Source organism: Barbus barbus, assembly GCF_936440315.1.
Source record: "Barbus barbus genome assembly, chromosome: 12".
NCBI lineage: Eukaryota > Metazoa > Chordata > Actinopteri > Cypriniformes > Cyprinidae > Barbus > Barbus barbus.
This window is the reverse complement of record NC_136740.1, coordinates 15,160,138-15,180,930: the sequence shown is the minus strand read 5'-3', so window position 1 is coordinate 15,180,930 and position 20,793 is coordinate 15,160,138. Positions and strand designations below refer to the sequence as shown.

General features: G+C 41.5%; 1 protein-coding gene across 2 annotated transcripts; it reads left to right on the top strand.

Annotated features, from left to right (window-relative positions):
* Nucleotides 1-106: 106 nt before the first annotated feature.
* LOC306877782 (uncharacterized protein) lies at nt 107-19,117 on the top strand. 2 transcript variants are annotated; one of them, XM_079429751.1, is made up of 10 exons: nt 107-167; nt 250-291; nt 11,506-11,558; nt 12,291-12,311; nt 12,434-12,706; nt 13,709-14,005; nt 15,025-15,312; nt 15,406-15,584; nt 15,997-16,098; nt 16,246-19,117. In XM_079429751.1, the coding sequence occupies exons 3-10, from the start codon at nt 11,513-11,515 to the stop codon at nt 17,218-17,220; spliced, it is 2,181 nt and encodes a 726-aa protein (XP_079285877.1). In that variant the 5' UTR covers nt 107-167; nt 250-291; nt 11,506-11,512; the 3' UTR covers nt 17,221-19,117. The 2 variants fall into 2 exon arrangements, with proteins under 2 accessions (XP_079285877.1, XP_079285878.1); XM_079429752.1 differs by having other exon boundaries at nt 131-275; nt 16,246-19,109.
* Nucleotides 19,118-20,793: the final 1,676 nt, after the last annotated feature.

Below are 20,793 nucleotides of genomic sequence, written 5' to 3'. Positions count from 1 at the left end.
TTGGCCTCAGTGATGGATCGATCTGAAGAACACCTTAAAGACCTTCACGTCGGTTCTGCAAAGGTTGGCTGTGTGTTCAGATGCGCTGACACGCCCATAAGGGGTTGAAGCGCCGGGCTTTACAGACCGCACTCGAGACGCTGCAAGAGACCGGACAGATTCCTAAGGTGCATGTCTTAGTCCTTAAGTGATCTTCGAGATAGAAAAGAAGCTGAAAGGAACGAATAACGGAATTTCCTTCTATTACAGACTATCAGCTGAGGAGGATATTGGAGGTGAGCGGTGAACACGGTAAGGGAGAATGTCAATTTTGCGGCAGATATGTCATAAATGGGCAGCTGGCTTTGGCTTGCAGGAATTGAAGGGTTAAATTCTGCAGCTTCTGGTACTTTTCCTATTGGATAAAGTTGCTTTTTGCGGTTGGAATGCGAATAAAATAAGGTGTAAGATGCATATTTAGTAATTTAGAACAGTATTTCGGCTTGTTGAAGAATAGATTTGCGCTCGTTTCTGCATAGCATCACATTAATGCCCGTCAGCGCGCGAGCATCCTGTATTAACATGAAATGTTGCTATTAAACTAGCATTGAGATTAAATTACAGGGAAATTAACGATGAGAGCAAATATGATCATTATAGGCCCATTTATCGCGATAAGCTATAAATATAATTTAATGATTGTAGCCCGGTATGAGAGATAGTGTCAACACCAGACACAGGATGAAAAGTATATAAAGGGGTACTTTATTCCAGACTGCACTTGAAACAGCACAGCATTAATTAAGCAAAATTTCAGGAAGTTAGAGTAGAAAGGTTTGTGTAAAGTGGTTGAAAACAATAAAGTTTGCTTTTCACATCAAAATGGGTCTCTCTATCTTTCTTGTTCTGAGTCACAACATTAAACGTATCAATCACAAAAACTGGGCTAGCTAACATAGACAACAGTAGCAGCCTCTCATTCTAGAAAACAAATACACAAATAATTAATACATTTGTCAGCACAGAAGACCAAGAAAAGGCTGCTTATGTTTTCATGCAAAATACATGGCAACGAAATTAGAAGTTACATTTGAGTATTTGCAATACCTTTCAAAAATGATTAAACAATTTAACACTTAGTCTTACACCAGCGCATAAACACTTGTACAACTTCAAAAATGAAATGAATGATATTCAAACTTACTTTTCATCACCACTCAATAACCTGTAAACGTTTTCACAGTGAATAACACACTCGATTTTTTTCCCTCTGCAAACAGTAAAATAAATAACACATTACTCTTCTTCAATATTTGGAACACAAGACTAATAAACACTTCTTGAAAATCAATTTAAAGTGAACAACACTCACTCTGATGTTTCACGCTCACGCCAGAAACACACTGAGGGTCTACACAGAGCACTCTTCTCCCCTCTTAATTAGACAAGATTACCACAAATCAAAAACACTGGTTCACATCAAATTATACACAAAATAATCTTTACATTACGCTGGTATTGATGATAGTTCATCACTTACGCTTCTAGAGAATTGTGTTGTTGGGCTCTCCCCACACAGAGATGTGTCTCGACAGAAATCACTACCAATTACCACCAATCGACCCCATACACAGCCATCCGGCCAAGCAAACACTGAGGAGGACTTCACAAACTACTAAAAGTGCATATTTCTCACTATTTTTGTTATATCGTCGACTTTTTCTTGCCTTGATTCGACACAGCGTCCACATGAGCATCATCCAAACCACGTTGGAAAAAACGCGCTGCTCACAGACCACTCTCGCGACACTTCCAGACAGTGACGTTTCTTAAAGGGCCAGTGTAACATTCCATCCATGGATGAGAAATGCACTAAAACCTTTTATAGGTGCAGTTCACTTAACCCAGGCTTTGCTAACCAGTACGGTGATTGACTTTAGTAACTTTTGACCTGGTTACACTCTCCCCTGCTGATAGTCAACGTCCCCGGTGACTACCAACCCTAATCATCTTGCCCTCCTTGAAGCTGTCCTGTGGTATAGAGGACCATTCCAGCTAGCACCTGGGAGAGCACATCAGGACTAAAAGACACTGCATTACACGTCGACTTGGGCAATCGGTTCGGGTTACTATGCATTCCTGCAGTTGTCCTTTGTGTTCTACGCACAGCAGGACAAGGCACTTCCAGCTTATCACACCCTTTTCTTTCCTTTCTAGGTGCAGGCACTGGTCTCATCGCTGGATTCTCAGCAGGTAAGTGGACACTTTCTGTTTCTGGTTCCAGAGATACTGGCGTCACTCCCAGGGTTTCGTCAGGGGTCTCACTGCGCTCCAGTTCCGAGCAATAACCCCTCCTATCAGATTCCTCTGTCTGATCCTTGAAACGGTCTCTGTGCCCAGGAACTGGCTGTCTTTGACGCTCAGATGCTGGTGCTACTGTCAGTTTCTCCTTGAGACACGGAACTTCCTCCACTAGAACACACTCAGCCTCCAATGAGGTAATCTCTGACTCAGAATCTGGGGTAGGTACCTCCTCCACAGAAGTTTGACGACGCCTTGGCATGGGTACTGGGGCTGGATTATTGCAGGGTCTGAGGTTGGATCTGTGCACCCTCTTCACTGTACCTCCTTCAACGGGCTCCACGGTGTAGGTCGTCCCTTGAACCTCTAACACCTTGTACATTGTTGAAGACCACGCGTCCTGGATCTTGTTTCTTCCTAGTGGTCGGTGTCGTAGGTACACATGTTGTCCAATCCCTACAGCAGGGCAAAATACCTTCTCCTCATGCCGCTCTGCTCTCTCCACAGCCTTCCTTTCTGCATATTCCTTTGCTCGAACATGGGCATCTCGGAGGCGTTCCTGGTGTACTTTTAGCCAGTCAGGTTTGTCATCGGTTACAGGCTCCTGGCCCAACAGAGCATCAACTGGCAGATGCGGCTGGATCCCAAACAACAGATAGTACGGCGAGTACCCTGTGGATGAGTGTGGCGTTACATTGTATGCGTAGACGAGCTCTGATAAGTGTTCAGGCCACCTGCGCTTCCTTTCGGGTGGGAGGGACTTCAAAAGGTCATGAAGAGTTCTGTTGAACCTCTCGCATTGAGGATTGCCCTGGGGGTGATGCGGTGTCGTGCGCGTTTTCTTGACTCCATACAACTTGCAGAGCTCCGCAATCACAGCACTTTCAAAATTCCGGCCCTGATCAGAGTGCAAGCGTTGTGGCACTCCATATTTCAGGAACCATTCTCTGAGGAGGATCTTGGCAGTGGTCTCCGCCTTTTGATCACGGGTGGGAAATGCTTGACTGAACTTTGTGAACACATCCGTCACTACTAGAACATTTTCTCGCCCATCCGTAGCTGGTTCGAGAATTGTAAAGTCTACTGCTACAACCTCCAACGGCCGTGTGGCCAAGAATGAAGCCCAAGGTGCCTTAACTTTTGGTTGCGGCATCTTCGCCAACACGCATCGCTGACATCGCTTTACCCACCGTTCCACATCCTCATACATTCCTCCCCAGAAACATCTCTGTCTCAACAGGCCTAAGGTCCGCTCTATACCCTGATGACCCATCTTATCGTGAACATTCTTCAAGACTTGATCTGTCAAACAGGTAGGTAACAACAACTGATGACATTCTCCAGTATGGACATCATTGATCACACGGTATAACAGACCATCCTTTTCACTTATCTTTGGCCACTGCTTCAGCAGGGATCGCACGGCTCTGGGCAAGCCCATCCTCTCTTGCTTGGTAGGTTTCTTTTTCCTGCTCCAGAACTTCCAAAACACACTGAGTGTTGGGTCAGACTCCTGGAACTGACAAAGTTCCGACTTTGAATACCCAGGCAGAGTGGGGGTATTCTCACACTCGATATCCTCCTCTCCTGCAGAGGTTGCCTGTAACTGCCTAACTTTGCGGCACTCAACTCCTGCTACTAACAGGTCTGGTCCCAGAGCTGTTCCTGTCCTGAGCAAGTTACAGATCGCCACACAGCCATCATACTCGGCGTCTTCGCTTGCAGAGTACGGTTCCTCAGATCCTGGTCTCCTCGAAAGAGCATCAGCAGCAGTGTTACACCGTCCAGGACGGTACTTGACTTCAAAATCAAACACAGCGAGCTGAGCAGCCCAGCGTTGTTCAATGGCTCCCAATTTGGCAGTCCCGAGGTGGCAGAGGGGGTTGTTGTCCGTTATGACAGTGAGTTTGGACCCCAGCAGATAACTTCGGAACTTTTCGGTGACCGCCCACTTCAGCGCTAACAGTTCCAGCTTCATGCTGCTGTAATTTTTATCATTTCTCTCAGCCCCTCTCAACCTTCTACTGGCATAAGCAACCACAGTCTTCTTACCATTTTGATGCTGATACAAGACCGCTCCCAACCCCTGGTTGCTTGCATCAGTCTCAATCACAAAGGGAAGTGTGAAATCAGCATAACCGAGCGTGGGTGCACTGGTAAGTCTGTCTTTAAGATGTTCAAATGCTGTTTGACACTGAGAAGTCCAAACACTCTTATACAGCTGAACTGCCTTGACGTGGCTTGTCTCTCTTAGGCATACGTTCACCACATCATGCAAAGGTCCGGCTATCTGTGAGAAACCCTCGATGAATCTCCGGTAATAACTACAAAACCCCAAGAACGATCGGAGTTCCTTGAGAGTACTGGGAACTGGCCACTCCCGAACTGCACTTATTTTATCGGGGTCTGTACTCACTCCTTGGGGTGAGACTTGATGGCCCAGGAATCTCACTTCGGGCTGTAGGAAATGACATTTCTCTATTTTAATCTTCAGTCCAGTTTCCCTTAACCTTCCAAACACAGTTTCCAGTCGCACCAGGTGTGTGTGAAAGGTGGACGAGTACACCAACAAGTCATCCAAGTAGATGAGCACAATCTGGAACACCAAGTCACTCATAACGGCCTGCATGAGCCTCTGGAATGTTGCAGGCGCATTGCATAGCCCGAAAGGCATCCGCCGGTATTCATATAGGCCAAACGGTGTGGTAAATGCCGTCTTCGGTCTGTCCTTTTCATGGACCGCCACTTGATGGTAACCGCTAGCAAGGTCTATTGTTGAGAAAACTTGTGCTCCGCCCAACGCATCCAAGTTCTCATCAATGCGCGGCAATGGAAAAGCGTCACGCTTAGTCTTCGAGTTTAGTCTCCTATAATCCACGCACAGCCTCAGACTTCCATCAGCCTTGCGCACCAGAACGATGGGTGAAGCATAGGAACTCGAGCTTTCCTGGATGACACCCTTCCGGAGTAAACCCGAGATATGCTCTTTGACCTCCTCAAACTGGGTCGGCGGTATCCTGCGATATGGCTGAGCTACGGGAGTATCATCTGTCAAGTGGATTTCATGCTTCACCCGATCTGTATATCCCAGGTCTTCATCACGGACTGCAAACACATCTGCATACTCCAAAAGTAGCACTCCAAGCCTTGCTTGCTGTTCCGGTGTACCTCCTATATGCAGTCTACTCAACAGATTACTTAGGTCAGTACCAGACTCTGGTTTATCCTTCTCATCGACTCTCACTTCTTCGTGGTCAGCAGAGATACGCTGAAATCTCACCTGACAAGCTTCACTCTCAACACACTGACAGGGGGTAAGTATTCCAAGCGGAACTTTAGGTGGCAGCCAGACATCTTCTTGGGAGAGGTTGACCACTTGAACTGGAAACACTTGACTTCCAGACGACACTAAGGTGGGCATGGGGATCAATCCGCCTGGTAATGGGGTGCTTCCTGGTTCCAGCAATAGCCAAGGACTGGCATCAGGGACTCTCTTATTTACTCTGGCATAAATGATGGCTACAGAGGATGCTGGAATATGGGTTTTGCCTTTGCCCCGACAACTAACTCTGGCTGTTGACATTGTCTTCCCCCGTTCATCTTCCTGTACACGAGTGAAGGCTTCTCGCCACACAGAGTCCAACTTTCCTCCTAATGTGGTGTCAAACTCCGTCAGGGCTAACTCTCTGCATCTCTGGGTGATATTCATGCCTATGATACCGGGTGGAGTTGGGTCCGGCTCGGCAGCATCCACATCTCGGACTATCAGAAAACCACACTCCGGTATAGTTAGCCCCATCACTTGGATGTCCAATTCAACATATCCCAGGTACGGCAGGGGTAACTTGTTCGCTGCAGTAATTCTTAGCCACTTAGAGGTGCAATGAAGGTCCCCGTCCTCTCCGTGTAGGTTTTCTCTGAAGAAGCTTTCTGTGAGGGTACTCACATTACTTCCTGTGTCTAACAGACATCTCACTGGAACACCACCAATGCAGATATCAACTTCAGGGCATCTTCCAACGGCACGCTCCAAGAACCGTTCTTTTGTTAATGTACTGCATCCCGAGCCTTCTGGTTTTCCTCTCATTGCTCGGCTCACTGCAACGGAGGGACCCCGTTTCCCTGTACCGTAGAACTTGTGGTGGAAGTGGGCTGGCCTGTGAAACTACGAGGTACAGGACACCGTCTGGCTATATGTCCCACTCCTTCACACCTCAGACAGACGGGTTGGCCATCATCTGTGTACTTGGGCTTGACTTTGGGATTGCCAATCTGGTTACCACTTGAACTAACCTTCTGTACGGTGAGTTCACGAACCGCATTAGTGAGTTCTCCAATGGCTTTACCCTGCTGAGTGATTATCTTCACTACCTCTTGCAGAGCCACAACCATGTCACTTTGTGCAGTACTGACCGGATTGGAAGGTTCTGGCACCCCTTCCGAACATGTACTCATGATGTGTCGACTCCTGGCCACATTAGCTCCACGGGGTCTGTCCTCCATAACCCACATCATGGCCTCTTCACGGACGTTAAACAGGGTAGACTGAGGCTTTTCTCTGACAAGCTTGCGCAGCTCCCTACGCAGGGTTGCATCTCTTATGCCTTCGATGAACTGATCTCTTAAGGCAAGCTGGGGGTCAGACACAGCGTTATGGGACTGCTGGAGAGCAAAATTAAGAAGTTGGGAGAGAGCATGGGAAAAGTCACGGAGGTCTTCCCCCTCTAACTGTCTACGCGCATAGAAAGCATGCAACAACTGCGGGGTAGTACGTTTCTCCCTAAATGCCCCCCTCAAATATGAAAACAGATCACTGGGTTGTTTGGTCTCCCCCCCCATACACAGCTTGACTTCGTCTAAAGCTGAACCTCTTAAATGGGAAAGTATGAAATCCAATTGGTCATCAGTGTTCAAACCCCTTACTCGAATTACACGTTCCACCTCATCAATGAACTCATCCACAGACTGACCATCTTTAACATGATCACCACTAAATGGCACAATTTGACGTTCCCTTGGAATATAAACATATGACCTAGTAGCATTATTCATATTAGCCAGGGTTGACATTACTTGGTCGTGTCTTCGACCTAACTCCAGAATTTGTGACTGCAGTTCTGCCACAGGATTACCCTCATCATCATGGACCGCAGGCCCAGCATTGTCCACATCACGGCCGGTTCCAGCCCGAGCAGCTGGCACATCGTCGTCCTGGTCCATGGTCTCGCAATGTCTCTATCTCGAATGGCACACAGTAATAAAACACAGTCACAGTCACTGCAGTTTAACCTGAAGGGCTATTCTCCGCGGTCGCCTTCGCCACCGATCCCAGCGTTGAAGTGAACACCCTCCCGCGTTCCTGAAAGCTGGTCCCTAGCTTCTCCGCAGGCTCTCCAGGTACGTCACACTTCACGTCGTCAACTTCCTTGGCACCGGTTACTAGACGCCTCTTCACCACTACTGTTGTCTATGTTCCTCCCACTCTACCTAACTATCACCCCAAAATTAGCAATGGAACCCCACTCCTGGTACCAAAATTATCTGTAGCCCGGTATGAGAGATAGTGTCAACACCAGACACAGGATGAAAAGTATATAAAGGGGTACTTTATTCCAGACTGCACTTGAAACAGCACAGCATTAATTAAGCAAAATTTCAGGAAGTTAGAGTAGAAAGGTTTGTGTAAAGTGGTTGAAAACAATAAAGTTTGCTTTTCACATCAAAATGGGTCTCTCTATCTTTCTTGTTCTGAGTCACAACATTAAACGTATCAATCACAAAAACTGGGCTAGCTAACATAGACAACAGTAGCAGCCTCTCATTCTAGAAAACAAATACACAAATAATTAATACATTTGTCAGCACAGAAGACCAAGAAAAGGCTGCTTATGTTTTCATGCAAAATACATGGCAACGAAATTAGAAGTTACATTTGAGTATTTGCAATACCTTTCAAAAATGATTAAACAATTTAACACTTAGTCTTACACCAGCGCATAAACACTTGTACAACTTCAAAAATGAAATGAATGATATTCAAACTTACTTTTCATCACCACTCAATAACCTGTAAACGTTTTCACAGTGAATAACACACTCGATTTTTTTCCCTCTGCAAACAGTAAAATAAATAACACATTACTCTTCTTCAATATTTGGAACACAAGACTAATAAACACTTCTTGAAAATCAATTTAAAGTGAACAACACTCACTCTGATGTTTCACGCTCACGCCAGAAACACACTGAGGGTCTACACAGAGCACTCTTCTCCCCTCTTAATTAGACAAGATTACCACAAATCAAAAACACTGGTTCACATCAAATTATACACAAAATAATCTTTACATTACGCTGGTATTGATGATAGTTCATCACTTACGCTTCTAGAGAATTGTGTTGTTGGGCTCTCCCCACACAGAGATGTGTCTCGACAGAAATCACTACCAATTACCACCAATCGACCCCATACACAGCCATCCGGCCAAGCAAACACTGAGGAGGACTTCACAAACTACTAAAAGTGCATATTTCTCACTATTTTTGTTATATCGTCGACTTTTTCTTGCCTTGATTCGACACAGCGTCCACATGAGCATCATCCAAACCACGTTGGAAAAAACGCGCTGCTCACAGACCACTCTCGCGACACTTCCAGACAGTGACGTTTCTTAAAGGGCCAGTGTAACATTCCATCCATGGATGAGAAATGCACTAAAACCTTTTATAGGTGCAGTTCACTTAACCCAGGCTTTGCTAACCAGTACGGTGATTGACTTTAGTAACTTTTGACCTGGTTACATGATAAAATTAATAATTTAGCTTTTATATTCCCAGGGAGTGCACAGCTCATTTTGCCGGTACTGCGGCTCAACTGGCTTATCATTTTGTCGTCTGTGCACCATCATAACCCCTACATGTGTGGGCGATCTTTCTCAGCTTGTGACCGACAGAAAATTTGTTTGACTGGCAAATAGTTTTATGATTGGGAGGGAAAAAGATCATAGCACAAGGTTTTCGTCAGAAATAGAGGGGATATGTGAGCTGCTGCCGCCCCCGCCGCTTATAACACATAAGGACTGTGTCTCAAAACCCATTCAGATGCTGAACTATACGCCATATTCTCAACCATAAGGATGCCTAAAAATGGAGCCTAAGTAGTCAGCTCACTAGGTTGTGAGACACAGCCATGATCTCATCGCCTTTCATGTCATATATCAGACCCTTTTAACTACAGTATCGCCTTGAACTGATCTAATTCAAGGCTTTAAAGTAGATTATGATCCAGGAGATAGTGTAGTCAAATAGGTCTGAATGGAGTGATCTGGAAGTCATTTCCAGATGCCCCATCCTGGTCTCTTAGGAGATGACCTGCTTCTAATATCAATAACCACATATGAATTTGGTACAGCACCTTTCCAAAGGTTGACGTTGATTTCCCTGAGCTCCTATTCATCTCTTTTTATTTCCCTGGTTTATACAGCTTGCTGGCATAATTTACCAATATGTAATATTGCAGTTCATATATCTGCAGCAGGTTGATTTGAGCTCCTATTCATCTTTTGTATTGTACTCAGGAGAAAAGCATGTTGTATGTGAGCTTCCTATCGCCCGGTCTGCATTTCTACCTCCATGTTGCCCATGTTTTATGCATGCAGTGTCTTATAGGAGAGGAACTGTGAGCTTATGCTGTAAGAGGTGTCATACTGAGAGAAAGAGAGATTGAAAGCATGTAAGTGGAACAGATGGCACTTTGTCCATATGAATATGAAACTAAAATAGTGCTGATGCATTTACACATCAGCACATATGTTTTATTGTCGAGAGAGATAGAGAGAGAAACTTATTTGCTGTTTTTCTAATTTTTGCAACTAAATGGCAATAAAATGTTCATATGCAATAGCTGAGCGTCTGGGCAGAAGTCTGTTATGAAATCACTAAATGGCCTAAATGCATGTCTGCTGTTCTGGATGCTCTCCTCGCTGTCTAATATGTCTGGCCTGGCAAAGGTTTTCTTTGGTTTCTTTCTATGTCATTATGCGTGAAGTGTTGGCTTCTTTCAGACTGTGAATTAATGTGTTTGTCCTAATATTTCCACATTACAGATTAGAGATTACCATACATCATACCTACCATTATACCACCAATAATAAAATTAAAACGAATTATAATTTATTTATTAGGTTAAGTGTAAGTGTAGTACAAATGAAAAGTTTCTGTATCATTATCATCTATCAAGTTGAGGTTTTTTTTGTGAAAATATTTAAAATAGTGAATAATAAAAAAAAAGTATTTCCAGGCCAGTAAATGTAATGAAAATTAATAATATCTTTTAATTTCTATAGAGAATATATTTATTTTATCTTTTACTACAAAATGTTTAATTGGCTAAATGTTTTTTTTTTTTTCAAACCCCATAAAAAATAGTAAATAATAGTAGTTATGTGTAGGCCCACATGGAATCTGCTCTGAAAATAAAGTTTTGCATTTACTGCCGAATTTTAAACACACTGTTTAGTTTTAAACATCATTGTAGAACAAACCAGGCTAACAGACTGAGTCTGATTTCATTTTCTCTCACATTTTTAATGTCTTCAGTCATTAAATCTGCTTCTGATTATGAAGATAATGATCCACCCAGTTGATACCATATGCTTCTCATTCCATTTATACAGACATAATTTTATCTAAAAGTATAATTTATAATTAAATTTATTTCTGAGATCTCTTAACTGAGAATCTGAATAATAAAATAACTGAAACAAGACTGTTGCTTATTATTTATTATAAATCCCTCTGAGAAAACAGATCAATGTTGGTTAGATAAGCAATGCACAAGACAAGCCAATAAACCCACAATTACTGACACGTCCAAATAGCTCTTTAAAGAGGCTCATTTGTCAACAAAGCCCTTTTAGATCCATGGCCTGATGAGCTAAGCCAGAGCTGACACATCAGCCATAAAAGCTGAAAAACAGAGCCACAGACATCTGTCTAACATTAACATAAAGTAAATTGTTTTACAGTTACACCCTATTCACAGCTCCACATCAAAGCACTCAATCGATCTGTGTCCATTTGCCAATAAAATTTTATCCTTTTTGTCTAGCTGGAATGTGAGAACTTCAGCAACATACCAATGAAACTTACACATTCACAATGCCAGTGTTTATCATTTAAATCCTCTTTGAATGTAAATGCATTTCCATGTGTAAATGTTTTCAGAGCCAATATGCAGAATCTGAGGCTGCTCATCTTAAGCGTGCTGCTTTACTCAGGTAAGAAAGATCCCTTCTGAATCCGTTCAGTGCTTGATCTGTACTGAAATATTAAGGTCAGTGGCTTTGACATGCTAATAGCTATTGTAGTTTTTTTTTTTTTTTTTTTATAATTACAGCCCTGATGCACAATGCATCATCTCTAAGTGCTGTAATGTTCCCACAAATGGCTCGGGAGTATTGAATGCACCGCTTGTAGGGAATATAAACCATACACCTTTTACTTGTATAATGAATATCTGACCCAAAATGATCGGGGGATTAAAAGGGCCATCTCTAATGGGTATATTAGCCATACTGCATTTTCTTAAAAATGTCAGACAGTATGAAATGGTGTAATGATGAACAGTGGTTAATTTTTCATAATTGATTTCTAAATTAATTTAACAAATGTGTCTTGTTACTTGTGTTAAATTATTTCTTTTAATATTAGGTTGCCTTTTTTTAAATCCGGCAAGGGGCAAAATATGAAAATTTAAATTAGCCTATTGGGCAAACTCTGGCTTATTTACAGTATTTTGACTGTTGATTAATAAGCGGCGTCCCTATTAAATAAATAAATAAAAATCAAATATCCAAAAACAAAAGAATGAATGTAAATATTGAATACTGAAATATTGAATAAAGTACATTGTCAGTTTCTGTATGATTTGACTAGCTGATGTCACATGATGCTGCTAATGAATGTGTTTGTTAATCTAAAAATTTGTGCTTTTCTTTTTGGCTTTTTAGCATTCTCTGCAACTCTGAAAGGTAAAACATAAACACAAGTCGCTTTTTAATATTTGTTGTTTATTAATAACAAAAAGAAGCGGTTTCAACAGTGTAGAAAGTAAATAAACAAATATAGATATATATCTTTGTGTTTCTTGTAGCCCAAGAGACTTCTCAGACTCTGTTTTTTGGGGAAGACTTCCATATTCTCGTGCCGGCCGATGGAGCTGACGTGACGTTCCAGCCTTCGATTGTCCGAGGTCTTGAGAAGCCGCTGATGAGTTCTGGAAAGGTGGTGGATGTCCGTGCCGAACTCAACTCTGCTTCGAGCCACCTGATCTTGCAGAATGTTGGAGAAAGTGATGAAGGAGTCTACACCATCACTTCTAACCAAAATCCAGAGGATGTTACACGCATCACACTCTATGTTAGAGGTACTGCATAATTTACCAAAAAATTGTTCGCACATTTTGTACAGCAGATTGTACACTAAATTGGATGCACACACATACACACTAGAATAGCTCTGAGTGACTTCCATTATTATAGGAAGTCATGTGGTGAACAGTAAGGGAGGTTTAATGACCTGCTGCAGTAATTGTAGCTCTGTCAAGCCACACTGGTTGCCCTCCGTTCTTCTCTACCTAAAGATCCTTCTTTCTCTCTACCCAACTATCTGTTTCTTCCATTATCAGCTGTGCTTACTGGCACTTGGCCTTTTTTTCTATTTAACAATTAGTCAGAGAAAGGAAGTGCTTAGGAAAGTCAAACTGAGCTGATAATATGAGCTGTTTTAATTTCTGTTAATTGTCTATGGGGTTTGCAATCCCGCAAAGTCTTTTTTTTCTAATAAACATTAGATAAAGATTAAAATTTAAAAGACTATATCAAAGCTGTCATTCATTATATGCTGGTTTGTAGTTACTGCTAAACGTATATTTCCCATAATTTAAAGATAATATTAATTTGACAAGTTCTTACAAAACTTGGGTTACAAGGTTGCTGGTTCTACTAACAAAACAAAAATCTAAAAATGGAATTTAATTATTTACTTCTCATAATACTGTAGAAATATGCAAAAGATGTTCCAAATGTGGGCTTTAAATTTAAGATTTAAAATTTGTTTTACTAAAATGAACTGAATGTCAATTCATTGGAAGATGTCAAAACATGACACTGTTTTGATTTTGTTGGATACAGTCGTGAGAAGGTCTGGCATCTACATCTTACATGGAACATACCAAAATACAAATTTTAATGGGGAGTACAGACATATGATGTATTTAGAACTAACAAGTGTTCATGCTACATTAGGTTAATTTCAAGTGTATATAGTAGTTTATCTAATAGTTCATACAATACACTTTTCAAGTACCACATCTTATTTATCTCATTTGTTCCTTTCCTCCTTTCCTTTCTCTCTCTCATTTTTCCAGATTGCTCAAGTGAGGTCATTGTTAGGTACGGCTTAGATTTTCATGTATCACTGCATGATATCTCGGAGCCGGTGCGCGTGGGCTTTCGCCACAGCACTGTGGAGGCCAATCAGACGTCATTGCCGGCTGATGAGCTGCTGAATGCTGATGGAACCCCCAAAGAGAATTACCTGGACCGCGTTGAGATCACTCCTCAAAAGTTCACTTTGCGTGCCGTTACGGGGGCTGATGAAGGCAGTTACACCTTTAGTGATTCCATTGGGAAAGTCCAGAAGAAGATCTGCCTGAACGTGAAAGGTGAGAGTGGGAAGAAGAGAGAAGGGAAAACACGCACTTATATTATTTTCAGATAACATATTAATGTCCTAATCCTGACCTTCTGACTGAAACAAGTACAGCAATAATTTGTAATTGTAATTGTGATACAGTTTTAATACATGATTAGCTATGGAGAACATTTTGAAGGAGAAATCAAATATGTGAAGGATAATAATAATCTAAAAATAAACTCAAAGGTTGTGAATAGGACCACAGTGTCAAGCAGAAGGGTCTTTTATCATTCTGATGAGATTTATTTTGCACTAATAATAACCAAATAGCTGAGCATTTCCCCGCACATTACATGTCTATAAATAAATGGAAGTATTGATTTGTGGTGATATTATTTGATTTCATGAAGAGAAAGAGGCCGCAGAGTGATATGAGATATATGAAACTAGTGTAGGAGAATTTGGTCAGAGACAAGGGTCAAATAAACAGTTTAGCATTCATCATACAAAAACATTTGTTATTCTGATAGTCAAAGGTTAAAAGGTGTGAAATATACGACTGGAGTTTGGTTGTTAGTATGCAATATACACTCTTAAAATCAAAGCTTCTAAAAGGGGGGTTTTGCAGCAATGCCATACAAGAACCATTTTGGGTTCACCAAAAAATCTTTCAGTGAACAGTTCTTAAAAGAACCAGTGTAAAGAGCATTTAGGGTAAAGAACAAGAATTATTTTCTACTATAAAGAGCTTGATGTTAAAAGTTCTCCATGGAACCACTGATGCCAAATTGCCAATAAACAACTTTTTATTTTTAAAAGTGTACAGTGAGTGGAGAACTCTTCAGGATAGTGGGGGAAGTACAAAGAGATGAAGAGAGACAGATGGAATAGAATCTGTCATTTTCTGCCTGCAGCATTTATTCCCTAAAATATTTATGCTTTCTCCTCCCTGACGATTATTTTTCTTCTTTCTTCGCTCTCATGACATCATCTTAGCTCTAGTAACAGCTTTCCTTCTTTTTCTCCTTCCTTCTGTCTTTCTACCAGCACATCAGATATTTGTGACCCTTTCATACGGTGGCACTCTGAAAATAAACCTGCACATGAATAGCTCTTTAGCTCGCCTTCTATACATCCCTCAGTCTGATAAACATAAGTATGTGATTATGGATAACGGAGAGCTCAGCCTGCATTCTAACATGGATCTTGAGGGTCGTCTCTCTTTGGAGGATTCTTTGTGTCTTCTGACGGATGTGAGGGCCAGTGATGCTGGAGTTTTCAGTGTGACTGACCATCAGGGATTTCTGGTGTCTGATGTCCACCTGGAGATAGAACGTGAGGACATACAATGTGACAAAGGGAAATTAAATGAATAGTTAATTTAACGTTCATGTTTTGGACTTATTGATGTGTATCTTCCTCTCTCAGCGTACAGGCTTCCTAAACTCTATATTGCCATCATTGCTCTGGTGGCATTGTTGGTGTTGCTGCTGTTGGTGTGCTTGGTTTCATGTTTGGTGAAGATACGCCAACGTGCAGCAAAGGCCAGAGCCATTGAGGAGAAAGCCCAGAATGCAGGCAAAGTGGAGGGAGATGCCTTCAGACAGGTATTTACCACCTATCTCACCACCAAAATATGAATAAAAACAATTGAATATTCAGTGGCCTAAAACAGCATTTGGACTTATAAATATACTACTATCATTGTATTAGATGCAAAATATAAAATACAAAAAGTGTCACCTCCAAACAAATTTCAGTTTTCATTTGTATTTATCAGTCTTTTTAATTATGTCTTTGTATGAAAGGTGAAAATGGTCAAAGCCAAAATGGAATGGGATATTTCTGTGAATATTGTATGACAAATGACAAATTCTTATGCTGAAGTGTCAATATGTAAAAAATGTAAAGTACAAACATTTGCCTTATGCTTCATAATCATATTTCTTTTCATCTCCAACATGGAAGGAGAAAGAAAAAAGTTTTACTCACTAAGCACTTTGCTCATATTTTTTGCAGGTTGTCAAAGATGCCTGTACCCGTCAGACTGAGGAAGCCCCGGCCCTGTCACAGAAAGAAGACATCACTGAGAAATCACAGAGCACAGAGGTCAGCATTAAGGTGAGCACCAGAACGCTGAAAGACATTTTAATCACTAGCTCTAGCTGTATATCTAAACTTCAAGTATTTGCTTGGTAAAAAATGCTGAATTATGTTGAATGTTGTGAAAATGCTCTAGGAACGCTAAGTTCTGAGTATGTTCCTCAGGGTTTGGAGGTGTCTACTAAAGAGCCAAGCCTTCAAGAAAGGAACATGGAGACCAGTGACTCTGGAGTAGGATTTAATACCACTGGGCTCCCGCTTGACAGTGACACTGATGCCCCAACATCAGCCATAGCAGATTCTGATGTATTGAGTTCTACTGCTGCCCCTGATGTCAAAGCCGTTCCCAACCAAGCTCCAGAGTCAAAGACAGCCCCCTCACCTCCAAAACCAGCACCAACCACTGATCTGAAACCAGCACCCGTGGCCAAGTCGACTGCTCCTCCACCACCTTCTCCCGAACCCAAACCAGCAGTAACACCTGAACCCAAGCCTGCGGTCACACCAACACCTGAACCCAAACCTGAAGCTACACCTGAACCGAAAATGACCATCTCGCTACCACCGGAAACAAAACCGACCTTAAGCCCATCACCAGATCCCAAGCAACCTGTGACACCTGATCCGAAACCAACAACTGAAGTTAAACCAATTCCAAGTCCAACCCCTGAACCTCCCAAAGCAGTAACACCAACTCCTGAAGCAAAACCAGCTGTTACTCCAGATGTCAAACCAGCAGTTTCACCTACTCCTGAACCCACACCTGCTAAAGTTGGCACTCCTGAACAGAAATCTGCTGCAAGCCCAACACCTGATCCCAAGACTCCGGATCCTAAACTGGTTTCTCCTGAGCCTAAACCAAGTTCACCTACTCCAAAGTCTAAACCACCAGTCTCGCAGATTCTCGACTCAAAACCAACCACAAATGGTACTCCCGAATCCAAGGTTGACATTGAATCAGAGCCAAGTGCACCCATATCTCCTGGGCTGGATGTGAAGGGCACAACCCCTCCCAAAACCCCTGATACTGGGAAAAGCTCAGTCAAAACTCCTGAGCTCATCTCCAGTGGAGGTCTAGACTCGGCTGCCCCCAATGACAGTGCACCACCTTCAAGCACTGATGGAGCTGCCACCAACTGAGATTAAAACCACAGCCTCATTCCTGCCTCCTCCTAGTGTATTAACCACCACAGACAATCGAGACACTAGTCTTAACAACAAAGAAGAGCTAAATGATTTCCTAAGGGGGTGGGTTCAGTCTCAGTCTTTTGAGTCTCACTTTTAATACAATTAACGTGCATCAATAGAAAGATCCACTGTAAATCCACTCAATTTACTAATATGTAATCACCCTGTAGCAGAGTTGGAGAGAAGAAGCATTTCCGATCTTACACCATTGGCTGATTTAATACAGAATGAGGGAGGCTGTCTGGGATATTCCAAGAAAGTGTACAAAGACAAATCTCCCTTCACAGAAATAATACATCACTGCATGAAGATATTGAGAATATAAATTATATTATCAGTTCCGTAATCCAAGTTACTGTGGTTGAATTTGGGGAAAGGCACACAGGAACATGAGACATTAATCATTTTCATTCTTTATGAGAACATTTCTGCTCCATTTTGACCAGTCGGAGAATCCAAATAGCTGGACTGATACTGAGAAAGCGACCAACCTTCTGCTGTCAGAGGACTGGAAGGGTGGAAAAATCATGTGTCAACATGTCAATTTTGGCTCTAAGTTGACAAGGGAGATGAATGAGGAAACTACAGAAGTGCAAAGCTGAAGGAAGAAATACCATCTGACCAAAAAAAAAAAAACATCACAATCCTTCATAGACTAATCTGTGACTCTGTACCTGGAGGACATTTTTGAGAATCTTCTTCTATCAATCCAACCTATGGATGTTCTTGTCCAGAGATGTGACAGTGTACATTTCCTGTTCAGTCAGTAACAAAGATATTGCTGTTGAAATCTTTCCATGAAGTTAAAAAAAATTGTTTAAAAATGTCTGTAATCTTTAAAAAAAAAATGGTTGATGAGAAACAGATGTTGGCAACAGTATATGTAAACAGGTTTGCTTCACTGAGTGAGCTGTGTCTGATATATCTAAATAATGAGGCTGTCTCCATCATTAGTGAGGTTTGTGGTGCATTGTGATTGGAATGAATTGATCCTTGCATCAAAATGGTGCTAGATTCACAAAAGAAATTATCCAAATCAGGTGAAGAGGAAACTGGGACAAAATATTGAGCGAGTGCTCATTTGTGGAGGATGCAGCAGACTACTGCAATATGTTGTACTTGCACCTTACAGAATCTCTCCACCACTGCGATACAAACACCTGAATTGGCTTTCTAAAATGTAAAAAGTGTTCTCGGTTACATAACATTATGCAATTGTTTTATCATCATTTGATGAATTAATCCCACAATCAAAAATATACTCAAACATAGACAAATTACAGAAAAAGCAGGTGTGTTTGGGTTGAAAAGAATGGCAGTAATTGCAGGTGGTTAGTGAATAAGACACTTTTTTATGCTGAAATACAGTGCGCAAAAGTGGCGCAAGCAGAGAAGTATAACCCAGAATGTCTTGTGTAGTAAAATTTGCTTGAGGAGCAAGTGGACATGGTTTGTAAGAAGATCTGGATTGTTTGTGTTGCTACAATGTTCCACAAATAATTTTGGATTTATAGTCATAGTTGTAAGACAGTACAGTCTCACATATCAGTTTACATATATTCCTGGTGCCTCCGGTAGAACCTGAACACCACTGCCTGTTAATGTTGTATGAGTCCAGGAACCTGCTCCTACCACACTATCTGTGGGAGCTGATGTTAAATCACAGTGCGTAGTGGGGATGGTAGCTAACTCGATATTCGTATCAACGTCTTGAAGTGTGGGCAGATCGGATAGACTGGAGGTTTGTGGGTAGATTTTCTAACTGAAGATGATCACTACCTCACATTTAAGCCTGACTAAAGTACTCAACCACTAATTATACAACATTGCAATGTATGTTGACATATATAAAAAAAAAAAAAAAAAAGATTTTTGACAAAGCACAAGGTTTAAAATGCAATCTAAGGTTTACAAAACTCAATCAGATGTTTGGCAATGCCTTTCCCACAAACCTCTGAAAATGGCCTTGTTCTTTCTCAGCCTTTAACAGCTGTTTTAATATCAGTGCAAGGAAATGTCACTTGAAAGCAGTCTTAGTGTCCATATCTCATAGTGTAAATATCACAAACCCTAGATGTCATAAACATAGGAGCACTGTAGCATTAAAACGTAAAATGATGATATATCCCTGACAAAACAAAATTTCATTTGTGACCAAATTTGATGTATAGTAAATAAATCTGACTCAAAATGGCTTATGAGCAAACCTGAACCATATTTTGTTATGTTAAAGATGCACTCAGTAATTTTTGTTCTTTGAACTGGTCGATTGGACACTGGTCTTGGACCCACAATGACACCTAGTGGTGTGGAGGTAGAATATTGCAAAACCAAGAGTTTTAGGATACCCATACCATTGTAGAAATGCTCTGTCAACTGTGATCAGTTTATAATGAATGAAAGTGTCTAATAATGGGAGGGATCTTCGAGATAAATAGATAATGTAGAATACAGCTAGTCATGTAATTTCAACATGGTGGCACCTATGAGGTGACCCACTCCATGTAAAATAAAACAACTGTTTGGGCTGATATTAAAACATGTTTCAAAAGTGTTATTAAGAGTCCACCTTTAAAGTTAACCAACCCCCCCCCCCCCCCCCCCCCCCCCACTCTGTTTGGAGGGACAGAGAGAGAGAGTCGGTATTGAAGAACATCTAAGCAATATAAAAAATGTGCAGATACACATTGATACATGCATGCATGATAATAACTTTTTTACTTTCTCACAATGATTCACAGGCAGGCAGACACAGGAGGGGTTTTGTCAACTTTTATACAATACAAAACCTATGAACCTAGTATAGCATAACTGTCATGCTCCCTTCAGCTAATCCCATTGGCTGTTAAGCGAGAGCTTGATTTCACATGCCCTTACTTTCATCTCCAGCAAATGATGTCACACTTGAGTGCATCCCGGTAATACACAGGTTTCCAGGCAAAATCAATTTTTCTCTGATTACTCCCTGAATCATCACAGTGTCTTATCATGCTTAAGATATTCGCTACCCTTCAGGACACTGCCTCTGATATTAGTCTTGTATCATGACATGATTACTGTCTGTTTTTCTATTTTGTGTGTTGATGCTTGTGTTGTATGTATGTGGGTGCAATTTGGTATTTATGAAGAGAGATTATAGATGTTATTCACCATTGGCAACATCAGGAGGCCTGTATGTGTTTGTACAAGTGCATGTGAGTATGTTTGTGTGTGTTAGCAAGAAACTCCATTGGATAGCTGTCATTTCAATGCAATTAGTAATGTCCTTTTTCTCCCTGACTGGCTGGTAATTGCTGTTCCGTTTTAAGTGGTATTAAATTCAGATTCAATTTAAGGGAGTTCTATCAGAACAGACTCCATGCTGTCTTGTGATACCCGACTGCTATCTGTTTTGATACCAAGATAGCGGTGTTACAGGTCACTTTGATTTAGTTGGCGCTCAAGGCTACACCAATGGAATTGTAATTAAGTTTATATAGCACTTTTCCCTTGCTCAAAGCGCTTTACAAAATTCAGACACTAAAG